This window comes from Microcaecilia unicolor, chromosome 6, assembly GCF_901765095.1.
Source record: "Microcaecilia unicolor chromosome 6, aMicUni1.1, whole genome shotgun sequence".
Classification (NCBI taxonomy): domain Eukaryota; kingdom Metazoa; phylum Chordata; class Amphibia; order Gymnophiona; family Siphonopidae; genus Microcaecilia; species Microcaecilia unicolor.
In genome coordinates, this window is record NC_044036.1 from 242483478 (window position 1) to 242510525 (window position 27048).

Sequence of the window (27048 nt, forward strand, 5' to 3'; positions counted from 1 at the left end):
CGCGTCGGGCACTATATAGGTTTTTTAGGGAGCTCCGATTACGACTATTTTTTGGGGCACAAGAATCTGTAGTAGGACCGGATTCCTATCTTCCCCGGACTGGGTATAAATCTAGATGGGTACCTCCGGGACCCATTGATCCGTCAATTGTTACTTTTCAGAGACTGGTTCTGGCGGAACTTTCTTCTGGCGAAGGCGCAAGCGGAAGAACAAATGGCTAGAAATGTACGGAGGGGAGACAAAAACTTCTTCAGGTATATTAGTGAAAGGAGAAAGACTAAAAAGGGGATTGTGAGACTTAAAGATACAGCAAAACGCTATGTAGAAAATGATGAAGAAAAAGCCAATTTGCTAAATAGATACTTTTGTTCTGTTTTTACTGAAGAAAATCCTGGGGAAGGACCGAGAGGGACTGGCAAAAGTACACCTGAAAACGAAGTGGATAGAGCACCGTTCACGGAAGAGAGTGTATATGAACAACTTGGAAAGCTAAAGGTGGACAAAGCCATGGGGCCGGACAGGATCCACCCCAGAATACTGAGGGAGCTCAGAGAGGTTCTGGCGGGTCCTCTTAAAGATTTGTTTAATAAATCCTTGGAAACGGGAGAGGTTCCGAGGGATTGGAGAATGGCGGAGGTGGTCCCTCTTCACAAAAGTGGAGATAGGGAAGAAGCTGGAAACTACAGGCCGGTAAGCCTCACTTCGGTTATTGGAAAAGTAATGGAAGCCATGCTGAAGGAAAGGATAGTGAATTTCCTGGAAGCCAATAAGTTGCAAGATCCGAGACAACATGGTTTCACCAAAGGGAAGTCGTGCCAAACGAATCTCATTGAATTCTTTGACTGGGTGACGGGAGAATTAAATCAAGGACGTGCTATGGACGTCATCTACTTAGATTTCAGCAAGGCTTTTGACACGGTTCCCCACAGGAGGCTCTTGAATAAACTAGAAGGGCTGAAGATAGGACCCGAAGTGGTGAACTGGATTAGGAACTGGTTGACGGGCAGACGCCAGAGGGTGGTAGTGAATGGAGTTCGCTCGGAGGAGGGAAAGGTGAGTAGTGGAGTGCCTCAGGGATCGGTGCTGGGGCCCATTCTGTTCAATATATTTGTGAGTGACATTGCCGAAGGGTTACAAGGTAAAGTTTGCCTTTTTGCGGATGACACCAAGATTTGCAACAGAGTGGACACCCCAGAGGGAGTGGAAAACATGAAAAAAGATCTGAAGAAGCTGGAACAATGGTCTAACGTTTGGCAATTAAAATTCAATGCGAAGAAATGCAAAGTGATGCACTTAGGGAGTAGAAATCCAAGGGAGGCGTATGTGTTAGGTGGGGAGAGCCTGATAGTCACGGACGGGGAGAGGGATCTTGGGGTGATAGTATCTGAGGACCTAAAGCCTATGAAACAGTGCAACAAGGCAGTGGCCGTAGCGAGAAGGTTGCTAGGCTGTATAGAGAGAGGTGTGACCAGCAGAAAAAAGGAAGTTTTAATGCCCCTGTATAAGACGTTGGTGAGGCCCCACCTGGAGTATTGTGTTCAGTTTTGGAGGCCATACCTTGCGAAGGATGTTAAAAAAATGGAAGCGGTACAAAGAAAAGCTACAAGGATGGTATGGGAGTTGCATTCCAAGACGTATGAAGAGAGACTTGCTGACCTGAACATGTATACTCTGGAGGAAAGGAGGAACAGGGGTGATATGATACAGACGTTCAAATATTTGAAAGGTATTAATCCGCAAACGAATCTTTTCCGGAGAGGGGAAGGCGGTAGTACGAGAGGACATGAAATGAGATTGAAGGGGGGCAGACTCAGGAAAGATGTCAGGAAGTATTTCTTCACGGAGAGGGTGGTGAACGCTTGGAATGCCCTCCCGCAGGAGGTGGTGGAGATGAAAACGGTAACGGAATTCAAGCATGCGTGGGACAGGCATAAAGGAATCCTGTGCAGAAGGAATGGATCCACAGAAGCTTAGCTGAAATTGGGTGGCGGGGGGAAGAGGGGTTGGTGGTTGAGAGGCTAGGATGGGGGAGGGCAGACTTATATGGGGTCTGTGCCGGAGCCGGTGATGGGAGGCGGGACTGGTGGTTGGGAGGCGGGAAATACTGCTGCACAGACTTATATGGTCTGTGCCCTGAAAAAGACAGGTACAAATCAAGGTAAGGTATACACATGAGTTTATCGTGGGCAGAGTAGATGGACCGTGCAGGTCTTTTTCTGCCGTCATCTACTATGTTACTATGTTATATAGAGAGTCAGGAGGGGAGAGCAGGTGGTAATCTCTCTTACTCTCAAAGGCAGAGTATTGATAGACTAGCAAGAAATAAGGAAATTATTATACAGAGGGCGGACAAGGGGGGCTCCACGGTTATTATGGACTTTGAGAAATATGTTAGAGAAGCCCTTAATCAATTGAATCAACAACAGTTTTATAACAAAATTGGAAGAGACCCCACTCTAGAGTTAAAACAGCAAATAGATGAGTGGGTGGACACTGCAGTATTAAATGGTATACTTACGATTAAGGAGCAAAGATTTTTATGTCATCCGTGTCCGAAGATTCCGTATATATATTTTGTACCCAAGGTTCATAAAACCTTGGAGAATCCCCCCTGCCGCCCTATAGTATCGACACGTGACTCTGTCTTGGAACCTATATCTCAATTCATGGACAGGTTTTTAAAACCTTACGTGAGCCAGGCAGAGTCATATGTCAGAGATTCTTTACATTTTATTCAATTGCTAGAAGAGATTGATTTAACTCACATACGGGATGGTGAATTTCACATGATTGGGCTAGATGTGGTAGCATTATATACCAACCTTCCTCAGGATCAACTCATTAAGATGGCATCAGAATATTTGATACGTTCTGCCATGCCTATGGCTAAAGTTAAGGTGTTGAGCCAATTGCTCACCTTGGTGGTCTGCCAGAATTATTTCAGTTTCCAGAATGAGTTTTATGTGCAGAGGGGAGGGGTGGCCATGGGGGCCACGGTCGCTCCCTCGTTGGCGTGTCTGTACATGACTCAGTTTGAGGAGAAATATGTATATCACTCACCATGGCAGGAACATATCCTGCTATGGAAGAGATACATAGACGATGTGATCTTATTCTGGCAGGGCACTAGGGAAGAGGCCCTTAAATTTGTTGAGTATTTGAACACATTGGACACTCATGTGCACTTCACCTTTCGTATGGATAGTGAGAAAATGGAGTTTTTGGATATATTGGTCAAGAGAATGGATAATAATGAGTTCAGTACCACTATATATAGAAAACAAACAGACCGTAATTCCATACTCCATTACACTAGCTTTCACCATCCTGCTCTCAAGAGAGGGGTTCCCATAAGCCAGTTTTTGAGACTTAGACGCATATGTTCAACCACAAGTGAATTTAGAAAACAAGCTAAGCCTATGACTCAAAGATTTCTGCAAAGAGGGTACCCTATGGGGGTGATTAAAAAAGCATACAAGAGAGCGTTGTATGCTCAACGTCCCTGGTTACTTCTCCCCACCCCAAGATCTATAGATCGCACTTTATCTTGTGTTCTGCCTTTTTCTGTTAAAGCCTCTAAAATAGGACATATTATACATAAGAACTGGCACATCCTAAGAACTCATCCGGTGTTTGCTGAGCATCCAAAAATAGCCTATTCCCGCATGTCTAATCTAGGGGAGTTGTTACATAAACCTAGAAATAATGGTAACAACCAGGGGCAACATTCACCGTGTGGGAAGTGCGCATTTTGTACATTTTCCATGTCCACTCAATGGGTTTGGATCCCTGGTACCACCAAGAAATATTATTTGCACAGCATTACTGATTGCACCAGTGTAGGAGTAGTTTATTGTATAGTGTGCCCTTGTCAAATGTATTATATAGGGCACACGAAACGCCAGTTAAAAAAACGTCTGGCTGAGCATGCTAGCAACATTAGAATTGGTAAACAAGAGGCTCCTTTGGTCAGCCACTGGATAGCACATGCTCATGAAGTAGCTGATTTAAAATGCACGGTGCTTAGACAGATCACTCCGTGCAGAGGAGGGGGTGACGTCACAGCACAGCTGCTGAATATTGAACAGAGATTTATCTTCGAGTGGGATACGGTGGCTCCCAGGGGTCTGAACCTGGAGGTAGAATGAACATAGTAGGTTTTGCCCCCCAGGTGAAAATGATTCAGTGAAATTTGATATAAGGAAGCAGTGTGATTTCCTGCTTTAGTCATTTAAGTTGCTGAGACGCTCACAGAGGGTCCTGTGCTGGACTCATGATTCCTAAGAGGAACAAAAGAGAGAAGGTGTGAAGAGTTAGAAGGTGCTTAAAGTCTGGAAACAGTATGTAAATTCCAGGAAGCCCTTGACACACTGCACTGATTCACTCTGCTGAACTAACACTACTCCAAGAAGAGTGCTGGAGAGACTTTGTTGTGAACACTGTGCTCCTGCTTGATGTGATTTAGAAGATTTTTATGATTTAAAAGGACTATAATTTGAACCTTTAAGGACGATATCTAAGACACAAGTGGAAGATTTGAAATTGAGGAAACAACAATTGGGGAGCATGTACACAGATTATGGATATATAAAAATGTGCCCACACAAGGTTTATGTGAATGGGTGGTGAAGTGAAGGGTGTGACTGGGCAAGTTCCGGAACTTACACAGCATAAGTGGTTTTATGTGATATATGTATTGTAATAAAAGAAATTAAATATTTTAAAGGAAGAACGTTTTTTGTGATATAGTTTTGGGATCTGTTCTTCTAGTTTAAATATTTATCCCCAGTAATATATATACTGAAAGCAATGTATGCCATATGCATGCTTGATGCTCCAAGGATAGCCCGTTAAAATATTCACAATGTAAAGCAAGATCAGTCTTAAGGGAATCAATGGTTAGGGCTTCCAGATTCCTGGTAGATCTGGAGCCTGTTGAATTCCACAACATCTGAGAAGGGTGAGTGAGCTTAAATGTAATTAAGAAATGATCTGTATATGGCAGCAGGTCAGGGATAACGGGACATAGCAGTTGATCGCTAGGTAAATTAAAAAACATCACATCTAATGTGTGACCTATAATGTGCACAGTGGAAGTGATAAATTGCCTTAAATGTATATTGTGCATAAATGATAAAAAAAAAGTCAATATAAGATGAGGTAGTGTCATCCATATGGAAATTCAGGCCTCCTAGCACAATGAAATATGAAGAAGACCATTGATTAGCAATCAATTCTTGAATCTCTGTTAGAGGCAGTTGTGTGGGGAGGTGGGTGATAGAGCAAAAAAAAAATCAAGGCTGGGCATGGTTCTAGTTTTAAATAAAAGGCTTTCAATGGAATTATATGATTGTACCGATTGAGCATATAACTGAAGGGTGGAGGAGAAAATGATGGCCAAGGCACCTCCCCTCCTGTCCATCCTATTAGTATAAAGGGACTCATATCCTGCAAGTGTGGCCTGTATAACATAGGAGATATCAGTGTCATTTAACAAAATCTCTACCAAGCATAAAACATTTAAGTGGCAGTCTTTGATTAAGTCCTTAGCTAAGAACTGTTTGCCCCTAAGTGAACACACATTCGAGAGTCCCACTTGAAAAGAAGAAGAAAGCTGAGGGAGAATTTCAGAGAAAGTAGCTCTAAGAGGATAACTCAGGAACCTTACCTGGGAGTGGACTATGTAAAGGGCCTTGGGTCATTGAGCTTCCCAATGTATTGGAATAGAGGAGATGTTGGGCATAGCAGGGAAAGTTATAAACACAGAGCAAACCATCAAAAAGGTGAATAAAAGGAAGATCTTCATCATGGTGTGATGAGTGCACATGAAGGAGAACACAAAAGAGCATTACCAGTGGCAACATCTCATCACTAGAAAGGTCGCCATCCCAAGTAATCTTGAGACCCCGTGTTTCTCTTTGGGCACAGGCATATTGCCTATCACTTTGACCTTCTGCCAACAGCATTTATCCTATAAGTTCTACAGATTTGCTGTTGATGTCAACTTCTTTTGGTTTAAACAAATACATTTTTGTCTGTCCCTGACTATAATGGCTTCAAGGTTACAATCATGGCCCACTTGAGCCTGCTCATTGGTATCTCCACAGTCATAGACCAGCAGGTCATCCACAACACAGGCCACCCCTCTCAGGCCAAACAGTATATCATGAATTAACCTCTAAAATTCTTCCGGTGTCATGGATATTCGAAAAGGAAGTCTGCGCCACCTATATTTCCCAGTCTCAAACATAGTTAATTTGCTGCTCTGCTCATCTAGGATCACATCAGAACCTACTCTTACCATCAAGGCAAGAAAAACCTTAGCATTGTGTAAATCCAGGAGAATATCCTCCAGGGTTGGCATGGTGTAATGATTTCAACAGAGAGCCTGGTTGAGTGGTTTTGTTTCTATACATATTCTGATCTTCCCAACAAGTTTTCTTTTTTTTTTTTCATATTTTTATTGAAGGTTTTTTCAAAACATAATATACAAAAGCAAACACAAACACAAAATCAAACAATATCAACAATCCATGACAAATAAGCGTAAATAAAGATCAAAACAATAATATCTTTCCATGACAATACCTTCAGACAAATAACAGGTTTTCTGATCACCAGCAATGCGGATATCCAGTGGCATACCTAGGTTGACTGCCTTACGCCCCCAGCACATCATGCCCCCCAATGCATCACCCCTCCCCCTTGACACATCACCCCTCTCGGTGCATCACCCACCTCCCCTCTGAAGCGCATCATCCTCTCCACCTGCGGGTGCATAGAGCAGTCACACAGCTGTCTGCTCTGTTGGTCCCCTGCCCCAGAACAGGAAGTAGCATCAGAGGGAGCAGGGAACCAGTGGAGCCGACAGTTGCGCGACTGCTCCGTGCACTCCCTCACTGCCTGCATCTGGGGCAGACCATCCTGCCCATGGTATACTGGAGCTGATATCCACAAAGACAGCTCCAGAATCTTAACCAGAATACTATGATCCTCTAACTCTTGTAACTCTGCTTTAACTTTCTCCTTGATAGTCACTGGCAGATGTTGCAAGGTATCTGGACTAGTTGGACAGTGGAGTCTATTTCTATTGCAGCTGCCCATCCAATTAACCATACATACCCAGTGAAAAGATCCAGAAACTGGTGACACACATGGGTGTTTGTCCACTTACTGTTTGTTTCAGCAGGACCTAGGACAAACACATGGTTGGTGTTTAGAGATAGAAGCTGCAACCACTGACAGTCTTCATCACCCAACAGGGGCTGTCTGTGTCATCTCATGATGTAGAAATCTACTTTGTAACTCTGATTGCCCCTGGGATTCGTCACATTGTTTGTAATCATCCCTGTTGTTTATAGCTCCGTGTTGTCAAACATGTAGACATTAGCTTCAAGAGATCGAGGAGAATATACCAATATGAGAGCTTCTCTGGCCATCCCTTCTGGCAAGAGATTTACCATGGCCCTTGTATCCAACGGGAACCTCACCAGCTTATCTCCAACCTGTGAATGTGCATATAACTTAGGGTTTCGTTTTTACCTCTTCTTAAGGCTAAAAGACTTTATCATCATTGTCATCAGCCAGGGAGTATACATTAAGCTGATTTCTGCATGCACTAACAAAGGAATTCTTTTTCATGCAGAACTTGCAGAGTTTCCCATATGCAGGGCATGAATCCTTCTTTGCTTCATGGCTGCTGTTTCAGTAGTAGCATATGTTTTGGCCAGCTTCTAGTTACCAAGACCCAGCACCTATATGTCCACCTGTGCTCTGAGCTGGGACAACTATTGCACCTTTTCCTCATCAATCATATCTTTCAAATGCTTAGATGAAACCTCTTTCAGACGGTGATGGCATGATTCAGGGTTAGCCTTTCATCTGGAGGAGCTTCCACTGCGTAGCGTCATCCTTGATGTCAATATCAATTCTATCATATATGATTGAGTCCTCTAAATCTACATACTCACACAATTTTATTAAACGCATAACTTCTGCTAGATATGCATTTAAAGATTCATTGATTTCCTGAAGCTTATTATTCAGGACTTAACTTTCATGAATCACATGTGTTTGTCTGATGCAGTAATTTTTGAAAATATCCAGGATTTTGTTCACATCAGTGTTGCCTGCCTTGTTCTCAAGTTCAGGGTCTCATACAGCTCAAATACTTCTACGCTAATTCATGCCAGGAGAATGGCAGAGCTCTTTTTCATCTGCTGTTCCTCCAGATTAGTTGCAATTTCTTAATTATGCCATTTGGCTTTTGAATCGCTTAAAATTCATAATGCAGTCCCCTGCCAAACTCATTGGTAATGGAAGCAGAATCGATGTGCAACTTTCCATGTCTAATGTACTTCTGACAACCATGTAAGCTATTCAGACACTCTCAGGCCAGATACAGTCTCAGCTCCTTACTTTATTATAACTTATCGCACATTCCAGTCACCCAGCTTTGGACTATTTCTACCTGTTCAACTACCTTCCCCTCCCCCTGCAATACAACTACCTCTCTTCAGATCTCCACCTCCCACAGCCTCCAGATTAAGAAGTCTCTGTATCCTGAACATCTATCTGTGAGTAAATTATCTGTGATTTATTCAATAAAAGAGACTTCATAAAATAATAGAGACTTCAGGTGATTGCTGTGCCAGGGTTATGCTCCATGATATTGGGGCTTCTAATTACCATGCTCCAAGAGTCATGACAGTAAGCTATTACAGTAACCACAGCAAGTGATGTACTCTACCCAGGTGCACCCTCCACTTTCTAGATGGATCATAGAGACTCACACAACAGTCAGCATGACCCATCACAGCACCCACAGTTACACCAGCCATACACATGGCATTTCTGCAGGCACCTATATGCAGTAAGCAGTGGCCACCCACTTTGGGCTCAGGCTCTCCCAGCAGCGGTGCACCCCAAGCTCCACTAGCTGAAGACTCCAGGCATTTGGTTTTCTAGTCATTTACAGTGACCTTCTGTTGATCCTATTTTATTTGGCTTCCCAGTTAAACGTTGCTTGGGAGTGATTATTGACTACCAACTATCTTTTACTCCTCCTCCTCAGGTATCCATGGTGGTATGAAAGGATTTCTTCATTTTGTGTCAGTTGTGCTTAGTTCACAGTTATTTTGATGACTCAACTATGCATACCCTTCTTCACACTCGTCTTATATCTCACCTTGATTATTGAAATGTCATCTATGCAGGGATTACTAGGTTTAATTTGAAAATGCTTCAAAGTCTATACAATACAGTAATTTGATTCCTTTGCAGGGCAAGATGATTTAATCATGTAATTCCCCTTTTGATTAAAAAAAAAACACTGGTTGCCAATTCATTTTTGGATCCAGCTTAGTTCTTACTTTTTGAGCTTTCTGTTCTTGGTTACCCATCCTTTCTTTCCTCTCTATTTTTATTCACCTGCATGGACTCTGTGTTCCTTCAGGGGTCATTGTTTGGTTTTATCTTTCCCCTTCAAAGCACAGTTGGAGGCCACACAGCATTCAGCTTTTTATTGTGTAGCTCCTGCCTGGTGGAATTCCTTACCACAACACTTAAAATCTGAATTGGTTTATATACATTTTAGAGCCTCTTTAAAAACATATCTTTTTCAACAAGCCTATGGAGAGCCTGGTGGGGAGCTACTACTACTACTATTTAGCATTTCTATAGTGCTACAAGGCGTACACAGCACTGCACAAACATAGAAGAAAGACAGTCCCTACTCAAAGAGCTTACAATCTAATAGACAAAAGATAAAGTAAGCAAATCAAATCAATTAATGTGTACAGGAAGGAGGAGAGGAGGGTAGGTGGAGGCGAGTGGTTACAAGTGGTTACAAGTCAAAAGCAATGTTAAAGAGGTGGGCTTTCAGTCTAGATTTAAAGGTGGCCAAGGATGGGGCAAGACGTAGGGGCTCAGGAAGTTTATTCCAGGCGTAGGGTGCAGTGAGACAGAAGGCACGAAGTCTGGAGTTGGCAGTAGTGGAGAAGGGAACAGATAAGAAGGATTTATCCATGGAGCGGAGAGCACGGGAAGGGGTGTAGGGAAGGACGAGTGTGGAGAGTGTGGAGCTCATGTGATACAGAGTCTGCGTTAAACTGTTAATTGCTGAGTTGTGTTTGATATCATAATGATGTTTGTGTAGTTTTCCTATTTTTAATGGAGTTCCTTTCTTTTAACGTTATAGTGTATGTAAACCACTTCGACTTACCCACTAGTAGAGTTCTTAATAAATGATAAACAGTAAAGGATGTACCTTTTGAAACCTCCCTTCCAGAGGGCAGCAGCATTGAGCAGCGATTCATACAAGCTGCTTGCACCAGCTCCAGAGAAGTTCCTCTGACACAGTCCCTCCTATGTGGAAACAGGAAGTTGCATCAGAGGGAAGGCTCTGGGGCTGGGCCAGTGCAAGCAGCTTGTGTGAATTGCTGCTCGCTGTTAGCACATAACTTACTGTATTCTGTAATTTATGCTCATAAATGGTAGCCCTGATTAAGCCCGTCCCAGCAACCACTGATATTATTATTATTATTATTATTATTACATTTGTACCCCACGCTTTCCCACACATGGCAGGCTCAATGCGGCTTACATAGTAACAATATAAAGAATTACAATTTGTAAGAAGAACATATAGTTTGTAGTGAACACAAAATAAATGGGGCTAACAGATAAGTAAATTGAACAGAAGAGGAATTGGGTACGGAAGGAATTGAGCGTTGGGTACAGAAAGAATTGCGCGCTGCTTTTAGTAGAGGCTCTGGAAGGCTCTGTAGGTACCCAAAATGCAAGAGTCCAGCTGCCCTACATACAATGACCCCTAAATGTGCAATTTGTCTTCTTTTCACAGATTGTCATTGAAGGGACCATTGGAGAAGGAGAAATGGGAGACCTCGCCCTGGATGACCTGTACCTATCCCCTGGGTGTAAAACTGTAAATGGTAAGATGAAATGAAGCAGCCCCTGGGTGATCATGGCTGGCTGATGGGTAAGAGACAAATTCATTCCTTATCAAGCTTGTGCTCCTGGGGTTGTTACAGAAGAGGCAGACTAACACCTCTTCCCAAGGTAGTCACAGCACCATTTGACCCATATAAAACAAATGTGCAGGAGAGGAGGAGGGAATCAGAGGCTGGTGATGGAGTTTTGCTTGTCCTTTTACAGCAGCAGTTCAATTTAATTGGGCACTCTGTTGTCACCACTGTTATTTAATGTTTATCTAAGATTATGGGTGAATTTGTTTCTAATCTTGACATCTCTATTTTAGCTTATACAGATGATATCTTTCTGTTGATTTCATTAGCAGAAAGTTTTGAGGATACTTTATTGCCTGTAAAAAAATTATATATATATATATATATATATATATATATATATATATATAAAATGACTGATTCCTGGACTAGTAGAAACTTTTTTTAAATGAATAAACAGAAAACGAGAAATCACTGGTTTGAAAACTACGATATTATTCCAATGTAGAGAATGACATGGTTACCATACCAGTAAATCCGCGATGATGGAAAATTGCATTCAGTATTATAGTGGATACAGAAACAAAATTTTATACCACCCCACGGGAACAGTAAAAAGCATTGTTCCCATGGTTAAAAAAAAAGTCCTTTTCTCCCATCCCATCCTCCTCCCTGCGGGTCTGTGACCTCTTTCTACCCACTGCTTATAACTTACATGTTCCCTTGGCCCAGCAGAAGATAGGCCACAGAGCCGGCCTGTGTGAATTGTTGCCGGGCCACAGGAAAATGTAAGCTACAAGCAGCGGGTAGAAAGAGATGCTAGATCCACAGGGAGGAGGACAGAAAGAGAGAGAGATACTGTTATTCTGGACGTGAGCCCTTGAGCCCAGGCCGAGGCCTAGTATAGGATTTTGGCCAAGGCTTAGGGTAGACTGAACAGGCCCTACGCAGCACCCCAGCCACCAAGCCCCGCACACATACACAACAGCTAACAGGCACCACCAGAAAATGGGAAATAGAGCATTCAGGCGGGCCTCACGGCCGATCGGGAACCCATTCAGCAGGGGCGTAGCCAGACAGCAGATTTGGGGTGGGCCTAGGCAAGAAGTGGGTGGGCACCAAATGTTCTCCCCCCCCCCAGCACCAAAAGATATCTCAGCTGGCAGGAAAATGCCTCTTTTCACCTTGGCAGTCTGCAGCAGGCATGAGCTGAAAACTGAACATGCGCAGGTGCCAGTATCGTGGAGAGTAGCGTTTTCATTACCATCAAGGGGGAAGTCTTCAGCTGGTAGAGCTTGGGATCTCCACCAGCTACCGCTAAACATGTGCTACTGTTGGGTGGGCCTGAGCCCTAAGTAGGCCCACCTGTGGCTACGCCACTGCCACTCATGCAGAGTCCAAGCAAGCGGGCCTCATGGCTGACCGGGAACCCAGTCACACTCTGGGAGGGGAGAAAGAACAAAGAAGGGACCCCAAGGGACTGGAGCACAAGCAGCGCACACAGTGCTGGGTAGAGACACAAGGAAAAGGGTGAGAGACAGAAACCTCTAAAGGTATACACAAGGCTGTGCCACAGGGCAAACAAAAATACAGGAAGCCCCAGAAGGGAACACTCTAGGCCAGTGATGGTGAACCTATGGCACGCATGCCAGAGAGGGCACGCAGAGCCCTCTCTGTTGGCACACGTGCCATCGCCAAGGGCGTAGCCACAGGTGGGCCTGGACAGGACCAGGCCCAGCCACTTTCCCTCCAGGCCCACCCACCCAACATCCCCTCACATGTCCTCCCCGCCGGTGCTGATTTCCTCCATCGAAGTGGCCGCATCCTTGAAAGCCCTGCCCGTCTCTAGCCTTCCCTTCGTGAGTTCATTCCCTCAGAGTCAGTCCCGGCTTCTGACATCATTTCCGCGAGGGCGGGACTGACTGAGGGAACAAACTCACGAAGGGAAGGCTAGAGATGGGCAGGGCTTTCAAAGATGCAGCCGCTTCAACGGAGGTAATAAAAAAGATTTACATGAAGGGCATGGATGGGAGCGGGAGGGGAGGGGAGAGAAGAGAATCGCTGGGTATGGATGGTTGGAGGGGAGGGCAGGGGAGAGGGGGGTTGCTGGACATGGGGGGAGGGCAGGGGAGAGAGGAGGGTTGCTGGACATGGGTGGATGGAGGGGAGGGCAGGGTTGCTGGACATGGATGGATGGAGGGAAGGGCAATTGTTGGATGGATGGAGGGGATGGAAGGGAAGACAGGAAGGAGATGCACATGGATGGAGGGGAAGGGAGTTATCAGCATGCATGCAACAGCAAAAATCACATTAATTATTCAAAAGCATGCCAAATGCTTTTAAAGTTCTGTTATTCAGGTTAAATTGCCCTGTTTGCACTTTGCGATAAATAATTAGATTTTGGGTTACTGTTTGGGCACTCGGTCTCTGAAAGGTTCGCCATCACTGCTCTAGGCTGTACTATACAGCACGCAAGGGAAAAAAGGAACCAACTATAGGAATACACTCTAGGCTGAACCATTCAGCACTCAAGGAAAGGGGAAGCCACTCAAAGGAATACTCCAAGGTATGACACTAGGCACTACTACTACTACTACTACTATTTAGCATTTCTATAGCGCTACAAGGCGTACGCAGCGCTGCACAAACATAGAAGAAAGACAGTCCCTGCTCAAAGAGCTTACAATCTAATAGACAAAAAATAAAGTAAGCAAATCAAATCAATTAATGTGTACAGGAAGGAGGAGAGGAGGGTAGGTGGAGGCGAGTGGTTACAAGTGGATACGAGTCAAAAGCAATGTTAAAGAGGTGGGCTTTCAGTCTAGATTTAAAGGTGGCCAAGGATGGGGCAAGACGTAGGGGCTCAGGAAGTTTATTCCAGGCGTAGGGTGCAGCGAGACAGAAGGCGCGAAGTCTGGAGTTGGCAGTAGTGGAGAAGGGAACAGATAAGAAGGACTTATCCATGGAGCGGAGTGCACGGGAAGGGGTGTAGGGAAGGACAAGTGTGGAGAGATACTGGGGAGCAGCAGAGTGAGTACATTTATAGGTTAGTAGAAGAAGTTTGAACAGGATACGAAAACGGATAGGGAGCCAGTGAAGCGACTTGAGGAGAGGGATAGTATGAGTAAAGCGACCCTGGCGGAAGACGAGATGGGCAGCAGAGTTTTGAACCGATTGGAGAGGGGAGAAGTGACTAAGTGGGAGGCCAGCAAGAAGCAGATTGCAGTAGTCTAAACGAGAGGTGACAAGGGTGTGGATGAGGGTTTTGGTAGAATGCTCGGAAAGAAAGGGGCGGATTTTACGGATGTTGTAAAGAAAGAAATGACAGGTCTTGGCAATCTGCTGGATATGATCAGAGAAGGAGAGAGAAGAGTCAAAGATGACCCCAAGGTTTCGAGCTGAGGAGACAGGGAGAATGAGAGAGCCATCAACAGAAATAGAAAACGGGGGGAGTGGGGAGGTGGGTTTGGGGGGAAAAATGAGAAGCTCGGTTTTGGTCATGTTTAATTTCAGGTGGCATTGAGACATCCAGACAGCAATGTCAGACAAGCACGCTGAAACTTTGGTTTGGATGCAAGGTGAGATATCAGGGGTAGAAAGGTAGATTTGGGAATCATCAGCATATAGATGGTAGGAAAAGCCATGGGATGAGGAAAAGCCACTCAAGGAAAAAAAGGAAACCACTCATAGGAATACACTAGGCTGAGCCCCACAGCACTCATGGGGACTAGGCTGCACCTTATAGCATACAAAGATACAGGAAGCCCTACAAGGACACACTAGGCTGTACCATACAGCGCACAAAGGAAAAGGAAAACTACCTATAAGAATACACAAAGCTGGCCCCACAACACACAAGGGAAAAGAGAACAGTAAGCAAACAGAGGAAGCTGCCTTGACACACACAGACCAGAAAAGGAGCACTGCTCACCGGAAACAGGAGACAGATTCAGCAAACAAAGAGAACTAAAACCAACAAACAGGAGCAATATACAAGGACAGGGGGGCTGCCAAACGGAGGCAGAATCACAGGGAGCAGAGCAAGAGCTCAGCACAACAAAGGGAACACAGAGAGAGAAAACTAAACAAACAAACTGGAATAATAGAAGGCACAAGCTTACCACAGACAGCACAACGTTAGAGCAGCAGAAAGCAGACCAGGTGTAGGGAAGTGAGGCAATCAAGCTCATGCTGGGAATACCCAGCACACACACACAGAATAAACAAGCACCGAGGAGAAAGTCTAAACTCCAACGTGAACACAAGTGCCCAATCACAGATTGGCTTCACCTGAGCAAACAAAGCAATCAACGCTAACGCAAGGATTGCAGGGAAAGGCAGGCTAAAATACATCAGGCTTCTGATGTCAGCTGGCTCAGCCCCTGACAAGCCAATCAGGAGCGAGTCCCACACATTCATAGTAACATAGTAACATAGTAGATGACGGCAGAAAAAGACCTGCGCGGTCCATCCAGTTTGCCCAACAAGATAAACTCACATATGCTACTTTTTGTGTATACCTTACCTTGATTTGTATCTGTCCTTTTCCGGGCACAGACCGTATAAGTCTGCCTAGCACTATCCCTGCCTCCCAACCACCAGCCCCGCCTCCCACCACCGGTTCTGGCACAGACCGTATAAGTCTGCCTAGCACCATGTCCGTCTCCCGCCACTGGCTTTGCCACCCAATCTCGTCTAAGCTCCTTAGGATCCATTCCTTCTGAGCAGAATTCCTTTATGTTTATCCCACGCATGTTTGAATTCCGTTACCGTTTTCGTTTCCCCACCTCCCGCGGGAGGGCATTCCAAGTATCCACTACTCTCTCCGTGAAAAAATACTTCCTGACATTTTTCTTGAGTCTGCCCCCCTTCAATCTCATTTCATGTCCTCTCGTTCTACTGCCTTCGCATCTCCGGAAAAGGTTCGTTTGCAGATTAATACCTTTCAAATATTTGAACGTCTGTATCATATCACCCCTGTTTCTCCTTTCCTCCAGTGTACATGTTCAGGTCCGCAAGTCTCTCCTCATACGTCTTGTAACACAAATCCCATACCATTCTCGTAGCTTTTCTTTGCACCGCTTCAATTCTTTTTACATCCTTAACAAGATATGGCCTCCAGAATTGAACACAATACTCCAGGTGGGGCCTCACCAACGACTTATACAGGGGCATCAACACCCCCTTTCTTCTGCTGGTCACACCTCTCTCTATACAGCCTAACAACCTTCTAGCTAGGGCCACCGCCTTGTCACACTGTTTCATCGCCTTCAAATCCTCAGATACTATCACCCCAAGATCCCTCTCCCCATCCGTACCTATCAGACTCTCCCCGCCTAACACATAAGTCTCCCGTGGATTTCTACTCCCTAAGTGCATCATTTTGCATTTTTTCGCATTGAATTTTAATTGCCAAACCTTAGACCATTCTTCTAGCTTCCGTAGGTCCTTTTTCATGTTTTCCACTCCCTCCGGGGTGTCCACTCTGTTACAGATCTTAGTATCATCCGCAAATAGGCAAACTTTACCTTCTAACTCTTCGGCAATGTCACTCACAAATATATTGAACAGAATCGACCCCAGCACTGATCCTTGAGGCACTCCACTACTTACCTTTCACTCCTCCGAGCGAATTCCATTCACCACCACCCTCTGGCGTCTGTCTGTCAACCAGTTCCTAATCCAGTTCACCACTTTGGGTCCTATCTTCAGCCCATCCAGTTTATTTAAGAGCCTCCTGTGGGGAACCGTGTCAAAAGCTTTGAAATCTAAGTAGATTACGTCCATAGCTCGTCCCTGATTCAATTCTCCTGTCACCCAATCAAAGAATTCAATGAGGTTCGTTTGGCACAATTTCCCTTTGGTAAATCCATGTTGTCTCGGATCTTGCAACTTATTGGCTTCCAGGAAATTCACTATCCTTTCCTTCAGCATTGCTTCCATTACTTTTCCAATAACCGAAGTGGGGCTTACCGGCCTGTAGTTTCCAGCTTCTTCCCTATCACCACTTTTGTGAAGAGGGACCACATCCGCTGATCTCCAATCCCTCGGAACCTCTCCCATCTCCAAGGATTTATTAAACAAATCTTTAAGAGGACCCACCAGAACCTCTCTGAGCTCCCTCAATATCCTAGGGTGGATCCCATCCGGTCCCATGGCTTTGTCCACCTTTAGCTTTTCAAGTTGTTCATATACACTCTCTTCCGTGAATGGTGCTCTATCCACTTCAATCTCATTTGTACTTTTTGCAGTCCATCGCGGTCCTTCTCCAGGATTTTCTTCTGTGAAAACAGAACAGAAGTATCTATTTAGCAAATTTGCTTTTTCTTCATCATTATCCACATAGTGGTTCGCAGTATCTTTTAGTCTCACAATTCCCTTTTTAGTCATTCTCCTTTCACTAATATACCTGGAGAAAATTTTGCCACCCCTCCTTACATTTCTAGCCATTTGTTCTTCCGTTTGCGCTTTCGACAGACGTATCTCTCTCTTGGCTTCTTTCAGTTTCATCCGGTATTCCTCCTCATGTCCCTTTTCTTGAGTTTTTTTGTATTTCTGGAACGCCAACTCTTTAGCCTTTATTTTCTCAGCCACTTGCTTGGAGAACCATATCGGTTTCCTTTTTCTCTTGCTTTTATTTACTTTCCTTACGTAAAGGTTCGTGGCCCTATTTATAGCTTCTTTCAGCCTGGACCACTGTCCTTCCACTTCTTGTATTTCCTCCCATCCCATCAGCTCCTTCCTCAGGTATTCCCCCATTTTACTATAGTCAGCATGTTTGAAATCCAGGACTTTGAGTTTTGAGTGGCCACCCTCCTCTTCAGCCGTCATATCAAACCAAACCGTTTGATGGTCCCTGCTGCCCAGGTGGGCACCCACTCGGACATTTGACACATTATCCCCATTTGTGAGTACCAGATCTAGCGTCGCTCCCTCCCTCGTGGGTTCTGACACCATTTGTCTGAGCAAAGCACTTTGAAAAGCATCCACGATCTCTCTACTTCTTTCCGATTCCGCAGACGGAACCTTCCAATCTACATCCGGCAGATTGAAATCTCCCAACAACAGCACCTCTCTTTTCTTCCCCAACTTTTGAATATCAGCGATCAGATCTTTATCTAGGTCCTCCAATTGTGTCGGGGGTCTGTAGACAACACCCACATGGACAGAGGTTCTATCCTCTCTTTTTAAGGTGATCCATATCGCTTCTTCCTTTCCCCAGTTCTCTGTCATTTCAGTCGCTGTGATATCATTTCTCACATACAGAGCTACTCCTCCACCTTTACGCCCCTCTCTATCCTTCCTAAAAAGATTATAGCCTGGTATGTTTGCATCCCATTCATGGGAACCATTGAGCCATGTCTCTGTGATTGCAACTATGTCCAAGTCTGCCTCCAAGATTAGGGCATGAAGGTCATGAACTTTATTGCTTAGACTGCGAGCATTTGTGGTCATCACTTTCCATCTACATTTCCAAGTATGTGTTTCGGTTTTAGTGATTTGGGGGTGTCTTCATATCTTTTTGTTCCACCTTCTTTGCTTTTTCTTTTTCTTCCGCCTCAGTTTTATTTTCAGGAGCATCACAGTGCTGTAGTGGAGCAAAAGAATTCTGTAGGGGCAAAACTTGTGAGGGCGGATGCTTCTGTGTCACATAACGAAGCCTGCCTGAGCCTACTGTGAACCATCTATTCTTAGGTGGTATTATCCTTTGAGGCAGTGGTGAGAATTTGGTATGATTCTGTGCAGTATGATTTTGTGCAGTCCTAGAAGTTGCTTTAAGTGCATTCAATTCCTGCTTTACTTTGCTGAGCTCCTGTTTTAAACTAGCAAGCTGAAGACAGGACAAGCTTTAAGTCTCCAGAAGCTTGGTCTTGAAACTAAAGCACCACAATTCTGCCTATTCAGCAGAATCATAACATCACACCCCCTTGAAGGGCCCCCTCTACCTCGGGACCGGGGTTTAGGCTTATGCAGAAAGAGGCGGTGAAAACTCTGACCAATACTGGGGCATGCACATGAGCAGCGTCCTCCCAGGAATTTTGCACTGGTCCATACCCCTTCCACGAAATGAGGTACTGAAGGTGTCCCCTGAGGTGTTGAGCCTCAAGGATATCCCATACTTCATATTCCGTCTGGGAGGCAGATACCGCAGGACTAGGCAGCAAAGCGAGCAGGAAACCTCTTCTAAGAACCATAGGTTTAAGCAAAGAGACTTGAAATGTGTTGTGTACTTGGAGAGTGGGCGGTAACTTAAGCTGGTAGCATACCGGGTTGACGTCTTAAAATGGGGTAAGGACCCACAAATCGTGGTGCAAATGGAGAAGAAGGCGTCTTCAGTCGAAGGTTACGAGTAGATAACCACACCAAATCACCTGGCTGGAATCGGGGCTCCAATCTCCGATGCTTATCCGCTTGACACTTCATGCGAGCAGGGGTTAATTGAAGTGTCTTCAGGATGGAAGACCAAATGGACTGGAGGGAAGTTACTGCTTTGGCCGCCGCTGGGACATCTGAGTTGGTTTTCAATGGAAATGGTATGCGAGGATGTCTTCCATACACTATGTAGAATGGGGAAGCCCCTGTAGCTGAGCTCATTCTATAATTATGGGCAAACTCTGCCCAAGGAAGCAACTGACTCTAATTGTCAGGATCAGATTGGACTCAGTGGCGACCTCGTGGATGGGACAAGGCGCAACAGAACCGTGACCCGTAATAACCAAAATAACTGTTTGCTTAGCTTGCTTTGCTTTACTACTACTACTACTTAACATTTCTAGAGCGCTACTAGGGTTACGCAGCGCTGTACAATTTAACATAACTGCATATACTGCTTTTAGCTTGATTTAAAAGTTTATACCCTGCATTGCTTGCTTAAATAGAAGGCTTTAATTTAATTGCTTTCAGCTCGATCTAAAAGTTTATACCCTGCACTGCTTGCTTTAAACAGAAGGCTTTAATTTAATTGCCTTCAGCTCAATCTAAAAGTTTATACTCTGCATTGCTTGCTTTAAATAGAAGGCTTAATTGCTTTCAGCTTGATTTAAAAGTTTATACTCTGCATTGCTTGCTTTACATAAAAGGCTTTAATTGCTTTCAGCTCGATCTAAAGTTTATACTCTGCATTGCCCGACTTAAAAGTTTATACCCTTGTATTGCTTGCTTTACATAGAAGGCTTTAATTGTTTTCAGCTCGACCTAAAAGTTTATACTCTGAATTGCTTGCTTAAATAGAAGGCTTTAATTGCTTTTAGCTCGATTCGAAAGCTTATACTCTGCATTGCTTGCTTTAAATAGAAGACTTTAATTGCATGCACCGCTTTCAACTTGGATTTAAAAGTTTATACTATGCTTTACTTACTTGAATGCTAACCAGCTGAATATTTGCCACAGTGCCTAAACACAGATATGAATATCAGTAAAACACTCCTAACCATTCATTGTCTCACCTTACTCTTACACGCAAACACAACCCATAACCCAGATAACAACAACCCCATAACTCACAAATCACACAGCACTCACACACACACAATGCCCACCCTAAAGAACATCCATAATAACCTACCCACAATACACCAACCCTACGCACAACCTACCAACAACTCACCAAACCAAAGACACAACAACCAACCAAAAGGAAAAATCTCTGACTATGAACACCACCAACAAAAAGAGGAAAACAACAACAACAACAAATTCAACCACCGAAGAAACAGGCAACTAATAAAAATAAACACATCGAACCCCCCCCTCCCCCCCACAGACCAATATCGCTCAATCCAACTAGGATACATCAATGCAAGATCAGCAGTAAGCAACTCAGTAGATATACTAGACTGGATCACCACAGATAATCTAGACCCTCTATTTATTACAGAAACCTGGTTCCATAGCCCCACAGACCCCGCCATCTTAGAAACATGCCCACCAGAATACAAAATTACCCACTGGACAAGGAGTGGAAAAAGAGGGGGCGGAATAGCTATAATTTACAAACCCGAATTCACCATCACAACCACGGGTGAATCTACCTCACCACAACTTGAAATTGCATCGACAAGAATTAGTCACCCAAACCTAATAGGACACCTTAATGCAATCCTATTTTACAGACCACCAGGAAAATGGCAAGACTCCCAAACACAACTCATGGACTTCATCTCGAACACATGTGTATCTGCCACAAACATCCTTATAATAGGAGACATCAACCTACACCTTGAAGATGACACCTCAACAGGCACACGAGAATGCAAAGAATTCCTAAAACTCTGGGAACTACACGCACCCAACACGCAACCAACACACAAAAAAGGACACACACTGGACATCATAACACACAAATTTGACCCGGACTCAGCTATCACACTTAGAGGGGCATAACTGAATGAAAACGTCTATCTCCATGGGCGTTTATCTCCGAGAACGGGTCCGTGAAGGGGCGGACTGAACCGTATTTTCGAAAAAAATAGACGTCCATGTTTTATTCAACAATGTGTGAGCTGGGCGTTTTTGTTTTTCAGCGATAATGGAAAATGAAAGCGCCCAGCTCAAAAACGAATAAATCCAAGGCATTTGTTCGTGGGAGGGGCCAGGATTCGTAGTGCACTGGTCCCCCTCACATGCCAGGACACCAACCAGGCACCCTAGGGGGCACTTTTACAAAAAAAAAAAAAAAGGTAAAAGAGCTCCCAGGTGCATAGCACCCTTCCCTTGTGTGTTGAGCCCCCCAAATCCCCCTCAAAACCCACTGCCCACAAGTCTACACCATTACTATAGCCCTAAGAGGTGAAGGGGGGCACCTACATGTGGGTACAGTGGGTTTGGGGGGGTTGGACGACTAATAAGCATTAAGCAGCACAATTGTAACAGGTAGGGGGGATGGGCCTGGGTCCACCTGCCTGAAGTCCACTGCACCCCCTAACAACTTCTTCAGTGACCTGCATACTGCTGTCAGGGAGGTGGGTATGACATTTGAGGGTGAAAATAAAAAGTTGTGAAACATCATGTTTTGTGGTGGGAGGGGGTTAGTGACCACTGGGGGAGTCAGGGGAGGTCATCCCTGATTCCCTCTGGTGGTAATCTGGTCATTTAGGGCACTTTTTGGGGCCTTATTCGTGAAAAAACAGGGTCCAGGAAAAGTGCCCTAAATTCTAGCTACAAACGCATACTTTTTTTCCATTATCGGCGAAAGGCGCCCATCTCTCCTCGGCCGATAACCACGCCCCAGTTCCACCTTCGCCACGCCTCCGACACGCCCCCGTCAACTTTGTACGCTTCTGCGATGGAGTGCAGTTGAAAACGTCCAAAATCGGCTTTTCAATTATACCGATTTATTCGTTTTTGTGAGATAAACGTCTATCTCCCGATTTGGGTCGCAATCTAGGCGTTTTTCTCTTTCAATTATAAGGTGGTTACTAACACAAGATGGACACCTACATTATGGTCAGACCACCATAAAGCAAATGTCTCTCTCTACTGGCAAAAAACACACATAAACACAATCAATAAACATGAGCGAACAACATACACCACGAGAGAAAAAATAGACCCCACAACATTTTGGCAACAGATCTACCAGAACGAATGGTCAACCAAAGCTGACACCATCCAATTCCTCCAAGAATGGGACAATTTATGTACAACAACATTAGACAAAATTGCCCCAATCCAAACCAGAACATCACACAGGAAAAAATCAAACCCATGGTTCACCGAAGAGCTGAAAAAGCTTAAAACACAAGTCAGGAAACTAGAACGTGCATGGTACAAAAAAAGAGATGAACAAACACTAAATGCCTGGAAACTACTTCGGAGGAAATACAAATATACCATAAAACAAACTAAAAGACTACACTACAAGACAATAATAGGACCAAACTACAAAGACACACATAAACTCTTCTACCTTGTGAACAAACTGTTAGATACCACACCAGTTACAAACAACAGCAAAGATATACCAGACGTTGACAACCTTGCGAAATACTTCAAGGAGAAAATTATACAACTATGACTCAAAATACCTGCCAGCCCTATTGAATACGCTACACTCCTAGATTGTCTAGACCCAGAAGACGGAATATACCCAGCAGACAACCTGGACCGAATTCAAACTACTATCAGAAGACCTCATCTCTGAAACACTTAAAAGATATGCCAAATCCAACTGCAAACTAGACATATGCCTAAATAACCTCATGAAATCAGCTCCTCAACAATTCATAATAGACCTAACGAACCATGTAAACTTCATGCTACAAAACGGACTCTTCCCAAAAGAAAAAGGAAAACTTTTACTCACCCCAATACCCAAAGACACAAAGAAAAGCGCAAGGGAAATAACCAATTACAGACCAGTAGCATCCATACCACTAACAACCAAAATAACCGAAGGAATGGTAACTAAACAACTCACAAACTATCTAAACAAACACTCAATACTGCATGATGCCCAATCAGGATTCCGATCGAATCACAGCACAGAAACAGTATTAATTACCCTCATGACTAAATTTAAACAAATGATTGCTACCGGCAACAATATACTCCTCTTACAATTTGATATGTCAAGCGCCTTCGACATGGTTGACCACGGAATCCTATTACACATACTTGAATATTTTGGCATTGGAGGAAATGTCCTAAACTGGTTCAAGGGGTTCCTAACCCAGCGTTCATACCAAGTCACATCAAATTCAGCCACGTCTACCGCATGGACACCAGAATGTGGAGTACCACAAGGATCACCTCTCTCACCAACCATCTTCAACCTAATGATGATCCCCTTGGCAAAACTCCTATCAAACAATAACCTCAACCCATATATATACGCCAATGATGTAACAATATACATCCCTTTCAAACAAGACATCAAAGAAATCTTCAATGAAATCAACCAAAGTCTACATATCATGAACACCTGGGCAGATGCATTTCATTTGAAACTAAATGCAGAAAAAACTCAGTGCCTGATACTTACCTCCCAATACAACACAAATGAATTTACTGCTATAAATACACCAAAACTAAACCTTCCAATCTCAGAGACGTTAAAATTCCTTGGAGTTACTATCGACCGCCACCTAACACTCGAAACCCATGCAAACAACACAACCAAAAAGATGTTCTACTGCATGTGGAAACTGAAAAGAATAAGACCATTCTTCCCAAGATCCGTCTTTCGCAGCCTAGTACAATCCCTCGTACTCAGCCATCTGGATTACTGCAACTCACTATACGCAGGCTGCAAAGAGCAAATCCTGAGGAAACTTCAAACAGCCCAGAATACAGCAGCCAGACTCATCTTCGGAAAACCAAAATATGAAAGTGGAAAACCCTTACGAGAGAAGCTACACTGGCTCCCACTCAAGGAACACATCACTTTTAAAGTATGCACATTAGTCCACAAAATCATTCACGGTGAAGCCCCAGCCTACATGTCTGAGTTAATCGACTTACCACCCAGAAATGCTAAAAGATCATCCCGAACTTTCCTCAACCTCCACTTCCCTAACTGCAAGGGCCTGAAATACAAGGCGCTGCATGCGTCAACCTTTTCTTACATGAGCACGCAGTTCTGGAACACACTACCATGGAACCTGAAAACGATCTATGAACAAACCAACTTCCGCAAATTATTGAAGACACATCTTTTTGATAAAATTTACGGAAAGAATCAAAACACATAAAGTCCACACTCACTGTTCAGTAATACATCAATACAACCACTTATGAATTCTCAACCCCCGAAATCTCACCACACTCATACCTTTACTCACAGAAAAATGTACACCATATGGTTTTTGTTATTATATATTGCCCTTTAATTTCCCGTTGTTTCCTTCCAATGTTTCAATGTTCTTTTCCATTGATATATTCCTTAACGATACTTTGACTTTGTCTCGTATAACTCTTCACAATGTAATCCATAACCGAATTGTAACAAATTGTATTTCCATCATTCATAAAGGTGGGAAAATGTGGGATACAAATGCAATAAATAAATGATGGTCAGTAACATACATTCTGAGGAATTGCTTTAGGCTTTGATTAATGCGTTCCGTCTGACCGTTGGACTGAGGGTGATATCCTGTGGAAAAATTTAGCTTTACCTCAAGGGCCTGATTCAAGGCTCGCCAGACACAAATTGCACTCCACAGTCAGACGTGACTGATTCTGGTAAGCTGTGGAGATGAAAAATAGACATGATGAAATGCTGAGCAAGCTTCACAGCTGACGGAAGGCTAGACAAGGGTACAAAGTGTGCCATTTTAGAAAACCGGTCTACCACAACCCAAATTGCTGTGTGTCCTTCAGATGTAGGAAGATCAGTAATGAAGTCCATGGCTATATGGGTCCATGGTCTCTCAGGCACTGGTAACGACATGAGGAGACCCTGGGGTCTTTGCCAATCAGCCTTATGCTGAGCACACTCCGGAAAAGCGGCGTCAAATTCTTGCACATCATGGTCGAGTGTAGGCCACCAATACCTCTGTGAAATTAACCGTTTAGTCCCCAGAATACCAGGATGTCCAGCAAGTTGGGAGGCATGACCCCACCAAAGTATTCTTTCTCTCAACCGAGGTGGTACAAATGTCATACCTATGGGTACCGCAGGCGTCATAGCTGGAATAATGGCAGCAGGTTCAATCACATGTTGCAGAGGTTCATTTTCTAGGTCCAGCTCCAGCTCCAAGGATCTATAGAGAGCATCTGCCTTAGTATTCTTCTCGGCTGGACAGTAGGTCAATGTGAAGTGGAAGCGAGAGAAAAATAATGCCCAACGGGCCTGTTGGGGATTCAATCTCTTCACTTCACACAGGTAAACCAAGTACTTGTGGTCAGTAAATACAGTGAAAGGTTCTTGGGCCCCTTCCAAAAGGTGTCGCCACTCCTCTAAGGCCAGCTTAATAGCCAAAAGTTCCTGGTCACCTATGGCATAATTCTTCTCGGCTAGGGTATATTTCTTGGAGAAAAAAGCACAGGGGAGAAGTTTCCCACTAGAGTGGACCTGTGACAAAATTGCCCCTGTGCCAACCGACGAAGCATCCAGTTCCACAAAAAATTTCCTGGCCGGATCAGGATGTCGTAACACTGGTGCCACGACAAAAGCCCGTTTAAGATTCTCAAATGCTTCATAAGCCTCTGGTGACCTATTACGGGCGTCAGCATTCTTTCTGGTCAGAGCAGTAAGGGGAGCAATCAGTGACGAATAATTTTGGATGAACTGCCTATAATAATTTGCAAATCCCAAGAAGCACTGCAGCGCGTTACGCCCATTGGGCTGTTACCACTGCAAAATTGTGGTCAGCTTGCTGGGATCCATCCGTAGTCCTTGGTTCAAAATAATGTATCCAAGGAAAGGCAGTTCAGACAGATGAAACTCACATATCTCTAGTTTCATGTACAATTGGTTCTCTCTTAGCCGTTGCAATACGGTCTTCTCATGTTCATAATGATCCTCCGCTGATCTAGAAAATATTAGGATATCATCTAGATAGACCATTACGAATTTATATAGGAGGTCTCTGAAAATGTCGTTCATAAAGGACTGGAAGACCGCTGGGGCATTAGCCAGGCCAAAGGGCATCATCAGGTACTCATAGTGCCCGTCGCGGGTGTTAAACACGGTTTTCCATTCATCACCTTCTCGGATCCAAATGAGATTATAGGCCCCTCTGAGATCCAATTTGGAGAATATCTGGGCTCCTTGAAGACGGTCAAACATCTCTGAAATCAGGGGTAAAGGATACTTGTCCTTCTGCGTAATAGCATTGAGCCCCCTATAGTCAATACATGGGCGCAACCCACCATCTTTCTTCTCCACAAAGAAAAAACCTGCACCCGCTGGCGATTTTGAAAGACGAATGAACCCTCGAGCAAGGTTGTCCTGTATATACTGGTTCATGGTTTCAGTTTCAGGACGAAAGAGAGGATACACTTGGCCATGAAGGGGTTCAGCTCCCGGTACTAATTCAATGGCACAATCATAGGGGCGATGAGGAGGCAATGTCTCCGCTTGTCGTTTGGAGAAAACATCTTTAAAGGACTTATACATGGC

General features: G+C 44.2%; 1 protein-coding gene across 1 annotated transcript in view; it reads left to right on the forward strand.

Moving 5' to 3' along the window:
- MAMDC4 (MAM domain containing 4) overlaps positions 1 to 27048 on the forward strand; it is a 510080-nt gene that overhangs the window by 163736 nt on the left and 319296 nt on the right. Inside the window, exon 11 of the mRNA XM_030206971.1 lies at positions 10862 to 10952. Within this exon, the coding sequence (XP_030062831.1) occupies positions 10862 to 10952 (91 nt within the window). The remainder of the gene's footprint in view (positions 1 to 10861; positions 10953 to 27048) is intronic.